Source organism: Fukomys damarensis, unplaced genomic scaffold (genome assembly GCF_012274545.1).
Source record: "Fukomys damarensis isolate Sample0158 unplaced genomic scaffold, DMR_v1.0_HiC HiC_scaffold_12, whole genome shotgun sequence".
Lineage (NCBI taxonomy): Eukaryota > Metazoa > Chordata > Mammalia > Rodentia > Bathyergidae > Fukomys > Fukomys damarensis.
Window position 1 is genome coordinate 43,196,387 of NW_022900924.1, and position 6,703 is coordinate 43,203,089.

At 53.5% G+C, this 6,703-nt stretch overlaps 1 protein-coding gene across 1 annotated transcript in view; it reads right to left on the reverse strand.

Moving 5' to 3' along the window:
* Positions 1–253: 253 nt before the first annotated feature.
* Zdhhc19 (zinc finger DHHC-type palmitoyltransferase 19) overlaps positions 254–6,703 on the reverse strand; it is an 8,877-nt gene continuing 2,427 nt past the window's right edge. The window contains exons 5-8 of the mRNA XM_033762696.1: positions 6,664–6,702; positions 3,209–3,294; positions 2,811–2,985; positions 254–2,206 (exon numbers count right to left, since the gene is read on the reverse strand). Coding sequence (XP_033618587.1) covers positions 2,054–2,206; positions 2,811–2,985; positions 3,209–3,294; positions 6,664–6,702 — 453 coding nt within the window. The 3' untranslated portion in view covers positions 254–2,053. The remainder of the gene's footprint in view (positions 2,207–2,810; positions 2,986–3,208; positions 3,295–6,663; position 6,703) is intronic.

Here is a 6,703-nt window from a genome sequence, read left to right on the forward strand (position 1 = left end):
CTATCAAAAAATAAATATAAATATGGGCTGGAGATATAGCTCAGTGGCACCGTGCCTGCCTGGCAAGTGCAAGGTCCTGAGTTCAATTCCTGGAAACAAAAAGAAAAAAGAATTAAAAACAAATAAATAACTTGCATGGTCTACAATTCCAGCACTTGGGAGGAGGATCCCTGTGAATTCAAGACCAGCCTGGGCTACATAGTAAGTCCAAGGCCTATCTGAACCACATAGCAAGACCCTGTGTGAAATAACAAAAGCCATATCAATAAATTAATAAATAATGAACTATCAGGGGCCTTTGCCCCCTGGGAGAAGCGACTTCTTCACAGCAGGCTAGCTCACCCCTCATCTCTGACCCTGCAGGAGGCCCCCACCTCACTCAGGAGCTGATGGGCTGGGATCTGGCTGCTTGGCAGCCTGGGGTCACTCTGTGGCCCTGGCCTGGGGCCAGACGGGGATGGCAGGCCCTGGGCACCCTGATAACAGCCCACCTTATCTGCAGCTCAAGGCCGAGGTGGGGCCCTGCTAGAATCCAAAGCAGGTTCTCAGAAACGAGAAGGGGGCAGTGTACAAGGCCTCAACTGGGGGCTCCTGGCCTGCAGGAAAGTGGCGGAGGGGCGCCCAGGGCTTAGGGAGGTGCCCAGGGGCTCAGACTGTCTGTCCCCAAAACCTCTAAAGTCCCTGGGCTGTTAGGCAGCAGGGACACCCAGAATCCTCAGCCCAGAGCAGGAAGTGGCTGCCTTCGGAGAGGTCACAGCCTTTTGAGAGTCTAAGATCATGTGCTGGCCCAGTGGGGAAACTGAGGCCCAGGACATCACAGGAGAAGCCCCTCAACTGACTGAGGACTTGAAGGAGCCATCAAGCACTGTCCCGGGTGGTAGGAAGCCAGTGACACGGGGCAGGGACAGAGTCCAGGCCTGGCCTCCTCAGTTCCCTGAGACCCAGGCCCCCTCCAGCAGCGCGGCGACTCACACAGGCACTTCTGGGGTTCACATCCAGGCCTAGCGAGCCACAGGTTCCAGGTCCAGGCCATCCGAGGCGGGGACCCTGGGGACCTCTCTTCCTGCTGGGCAGGGCCGAGCCAGGGACTACACAGGTGCACACAGAGCCTCCAGGGCGACACCCTCCCCTGTGCCCTGGGTCCACTGGACACAAGGGTGGCAGGGAGCAATGACACAAGGCCCTTGGTAAACATTCAGACGACCCCGGGCCCGAGATCCTGGGCCTGTAGTGTGGGACCGGCAAATCCGAAACAGCGGCCAGCTGTGCGCAGGGGGAAAACATCACGATCTTCAAAGCATTCACTGCACCTACTGCCTGGTGCTGCACATGAGGCACTGCGCTCACCTGACAGCCCTCAAGGGGGCAACAATGTTCCCAGAGCCACAGTTTGGGGTGAGCCCCCCTGTCGTCCCCCTCACCCCACAGCATGCAGATTTCCCAGGGCCTGGGCCCAACTCAGGGGCAGGACCTGACCAGCACCTGCTTCCCGGCAGGAGCAGGGACCTGAGCCAGATGGAAGAGACAGGGAGGATGGAGGGCTGGACTGAGCAGGGGAGCACCCCACACCACTGGTCTCCAGGATGACAGGAGGCCCAGGCTCATCAATTCCCATGCAGCTGGCGCCCCCTGCAGCCAGACATGGGTGCTGCAGGGCTGAGGCTGGATCTGTCCTGGATTTTGAACTCCTAGGTAGCCCAGGATGGCCTTGAATTCTAGGTGATCCTTCTATCTCAGCCCCCATCACTCCCGCCAAGCACCACCTCGCCTGACACTGTTGCACCATTTTAAGAATAGGAGAAGTGTTAAGTGTCTTGCCCACGTTCACAGAGCCAGGCAGTGCTGGGTCCGGAGCTCAGGTCTCCAGGGATCCCTGGACTGTGTCCCAGTCCCTGACAGCCTCACCCCTGCCCCAAGCTCCTGACACCTAGGACAGACACACAGTAGGGCATAAAAGGGATAAATTTAATGGCAGGCAGGGTGGTCTCAGCCCTCCCCCCAGGGGCGTGGGCAAGGTGGGCACAGACCCTCCACAAGGCTCAGGTGCTGATGACTAGGTGAGGTGCTCCTGGCCCTGCTGGGGACAGAGAGGGAGCAGGAGTCTGAGGTCAGTCCAGGGGTCTCCTGCAGCCAGAGCTACACAGGGCCTGTGGGCAGCTGGACACAGTGGGAACGCGTGTTCTAGTGCACACAGCCAAGCCCCTGCCTTGGAGCAGAGTGAGGGACACGTGGGTACTGCAGACTCAGCCAGGGGCTAGGCTCCTCTTTTTCCCCCCTTTTTTTGTAAGATAGGAAATCCTGCTTTGCTTTGTACCTCAGGCTGACCTCAAACTCAGTGATCCTCCTGCCTTATCCTCCTGAGTGCTGGAGTTACAGGCGTGCGCCACCACGCCCAGGCCCCAACTTCGACTGTCCCACTTTACATGTTTCATGTGGGACTTCACAGAGAATCACCTAGCCAGGCACTCAGGAGGCCGAGGCAGAACTATCTTCTTTAATTAACTAATTAATTATTTTCAAAATTAAAAAATTTAAAAGGCTGAAGATGTAGCTCAGTGAAAAGGGCCCTAAATTCAATCCCCAGTACCACAAAAGAAAGAAAGAGGGAGAAAAATCCTTGAAATAAAGGAATCCTCTTCAAAGTATGAAGCACTGAACTACTCTCAATCCTCAGAGGAGTGACTGGCCCAAAGCCAGCCAGTGAAATAAGAGGGGCAGCAGCCTGTGGCCCCTCCCTGTCCCCAAGCACTGAGCACCCCAGCCCAGAGGTTCCCCTGGACACCCCTCTCTCAGCGCACCCCACTTCTCACCTCCTGGAGAGAGGCAGCCCCCCCGCCCCCTGGGCAGTGACCCAGAGGCTGGGGCAGGGTCCCTGGACAGGGTGAGTGACAGCGAGTGCAGGGGCACGGCGTGGGGCTTGGCGCTGGCACGGGCACCCCCTCGGGCCCCACCGGTCTCTGCAGCCAGACAGCGTCAGACATGTACCTGGGGGAGAGGCCAATACAGGGTCCCTGCACTCTGCAGCTTAGGGCACCCAGCTCCCATACCTCACTGCTTGGGGCAAGGGCCACCCCAGCTAAGAGCTCCCCAGTGCCCTGGGGAAACCGGAGAGGGAGGGGAGAGAAGCAGGGCCTGGGACCCCAGGTGAGGGGGACCCAGCTTCTCTGACCCTGCCCAGCACAGGCCCAGGCCTGGTTTGCAGACTCACCGGGGTCCCAGCGGTGCACAGAGTGTCAGGTACCAGTTCCTGGCACAGCCCTGGTTGAAGGGGTTGTATCCCTGAAGGTCTCTGCACTGGAGGGGAGGCAGAAGAGACAAGGAGCTGGAACCAGTAGGACTGGGCAGGCCACTCCAGGGACCTGCAGCCAGACTGAGGGACAGGGAAGCCGAACCTGAGCTGCAGCTTCCTGCAGCTTCCTGCCTCCTTCTGAGTAGCTTGCCCAGTGGCACCTTCCTGGCTGTGTCCTTTCCCTCCCTCAGGGGCACCCTGGCCCTCTCTGTCCCCACTGGCCATACACATCCTCCTGCTACCTCCTCTCAGATCTTCCTTCTGCTACTCAACTGCTCCAAAGACAGTTACCCACTCCCTGTCTGTTCTCTCTCTCTCTCTCTCTCTCTCTCTCTCTCTCGGGCTGGGAGGAGTGTTGAGACAGGGTCTCACTATGCAGTTCAGGCTGGCCCTGAACTCACTATGCAGCCCAGGCTGGCCTCTAACCTGTGGCAAGCCTCTTGCCTCAGCTTCCCAAGAACTGGAACTACAGGCCTATACCACCATGCCTGGTGCTTGTTTGTTCGTTTTGAGACAGGGTCTGGCTGTGTAACTCAGGCTGGTCTCCAATTTCCAGTGATCCTCCTGCATCCTGGGATTACAGCCAAATCTCTGATTTTTTTCCCCCTAAGAAACACCTTCACTGGATTTCACTGTCCGGAAGGGCAATGTGGCGCCCAAAAGCACATGGCCCAGGAGAATCTGGGCTGGAGGCAGTAAAGGTCAATCCTCCCCAGGATGCCCTTGCACAGGTCCCCTCTTCATCCCCACCCCCTCCCAAGGCCCCCTGCTCCCCAGCCTCAGCCTCACACGGATTCAATAGCCCTCTATGGCAGATGTTTGGTCCCAACAAAAAATGGACCAGCAGCCCCTCTGCCCACTCAACACCCCATGCCCCATGCCCAGCAGGAAGACTGATCTCCCACACTGCCCTCGCTGGAGCAGTCAGCCCTATTCAAAGTTCTGAGGAGGTATTTTGAACAAAAGTATTTTGATGAAAGTTACAGAATTTTTAAATTTAGGATATTAAACTTGGATTTATTGATGCATGTGAAGTCTAGAAAAATGTGGGTTGTATATGAATTATAGAAAAATGCTGAAGTGCAAGCCAGGTATGGTGGCACATTCCTATAACCCCAGCACTCAGGAGGCTGAGGCAGGGGGATCAATGTGAGTTCACTACATATCAAAAAATCAAAAAGAAAGGAGGAAGGGAAGAAAAAGAAAAGAAAGTTATAAAGATGGAAAGGAAGTAATGAAACCTTTCTTACCTACAGAGGACATGATTTTTCATGCAGAATCAACAAAAGGATTTAGAATTAATAAGCAAGTGTAGCAAAATTGCAGATTCATGACCAATGCACAAAAATCTACTGTATTTTCTGCCAGTTGTGGTGGCACACACCTGTCATCCTAGCACTCTGAAGGCTGAGGCAGGAGAATCACAGCAAGTTCAAGGCTAGCCTGGGTTACATAGTGAGTCCAAGGCCAGCCTGAACTGCAGAGTCAGACCCTATTTCAAATAACAAAAGAAAGGGCTGGGGATGTAGCTCAGTGACGCTGAGCCTGCCTGCTAAGCTCAAGGTCCTAAGTTCAATCCTGGGTACGAAAAAACAAAACAAAAACATTGTTGTTTTTTATAATAATCAGCAAATGGATGCTAAGAGTGGTAGTCCAGGCCAGGCGTGTTAGTACACGATTGTAATGCTAGCACTAGGGAGGCTGAGGCAGAAGGATCACTGTGAGTTTGAGACCAGCCGAGGCTACACAGTGAGTTCAAAGCCATCCTGAACTACACAAGACTCTGCCCCCAAACAGAACAAAAGAAGATAAAAATTATGCTTCATCAAAAACATCTGCTCTTTTCAATTTTCAATGCACTGTGACGACAATAAAATGACACGTCATGTATTTTGAGAAAATACTTGCAAAATACAGCTGAATTCAGAATATATAAAGAACTCTTAAAACTATAAGAAAACAACCCAAATTTTTAAACAGGAGGCAAAAGATTGGAACAGACACTTCACCAAAGATACACAGATGGCAAATAAGAACATGAAAAGAGGTTCAACATTACTCACTAGAAAACCAGTGAGAAACTGCCAGGTGTAGTGGCACACACCTGTAAACCCAGCATTCTGGGAGGCTGAGGCAGGAGGATCGAAAGTTTGAGCCCAGCCTGAGCAACAAAATATTGCACAAAATTTTAAAAGGGCTGGGAATGTAGCTCAGTGAAAAGGTCCTCCGTTTAATCCTCCACATGGTAAAAACACGAAAAAAGATTTTTAAAAGAAAAGAACAAAGATGGGGCAAGGGATTTAGCTCAGTGGTTCCGGCGCCTGCCTCGCAACCACAAGGACGTGAGTTCGATCCCCGGTACCAATAAATAAATAAATAAATAAATAAATACCCAAAAGAAATGGAAACCTCAGGGGATACCGCTGAAGATGTCAAATGTTGATGTGGACACAGAGCAAATGGGAACCTCAAACATTGTTGGTGGGAAACCGGAAATGGTCCCCCTATCTCAGAAGGCAACGAAGCAGTTTCTTTGTGGTTTTGTTTGTTTGTTTGTTTTTGTTGTGCCGGGGATTGAACTCAGGACCTTTCGCTTGTGAGGCAGGCGAGGGAACCACTAAGCTAATTCCCCGAGGCAGTTCCTTATAAGGTTAAACACACAGCAAACACAGGACCCAGCTGTGCCAATCTTGAGAATTTACCCAACCGAGACGGAAACGTCGTCTCACGCCGATTACCAGTGTTTACAGCAGCTTTACTCAGAAGCGCCAAGAACTAAAAGCAGTGTAAAATCCAACAGGCGATGGATGGATAGACCATACTCCCACACAGTGCGACTCTGCACGGCAAGCAAAGGGAATAAACTAGGGTGTGAGCTCAGGGCCGACCAATCCCGAATGCAGATGCTAAATGAAGGCGTCTGGCTCACTGGAGAAGGAAAGTGGATGGAGCACAGGTGAGTGGTCCCAGGAGCTGCAGAGGAGGGAAAACGGACAGGAAAGCCCACGAAGACTTTCCTGGGGCACTGGAACTAACTGTTCGGCTCCCAATCGTGGTGGTGGCCGCAGGACGGCATCCATTTCTCAAAATTCCCAACGAAGAATGGATAGATACCCTAAGAAGGGCTGGCTCCTACAGTTTAAGAATTACTCCTCGGTACACCTTTAGGAAATCCTAAACCTGGCTCCCAGGCTCCCTGCATCGAGGCTAAATCCCACTCTCGACATCTAGGCTTTCCTAACCTGGCCCAGCCAAGGGTGACTCCGTCCCGGCCCCACTTCCCGCCACCCCTCACCCGGCCTTCACGCGACGCCCAGCCGGGACAGCGACCTGGGAGTGGAGGCGCCGCCCGCAGCCCGCCTCGGTCGGCTTACCTGGCCGTCGTAGGATCGCTCAGCCGTGCTCACCGATAGG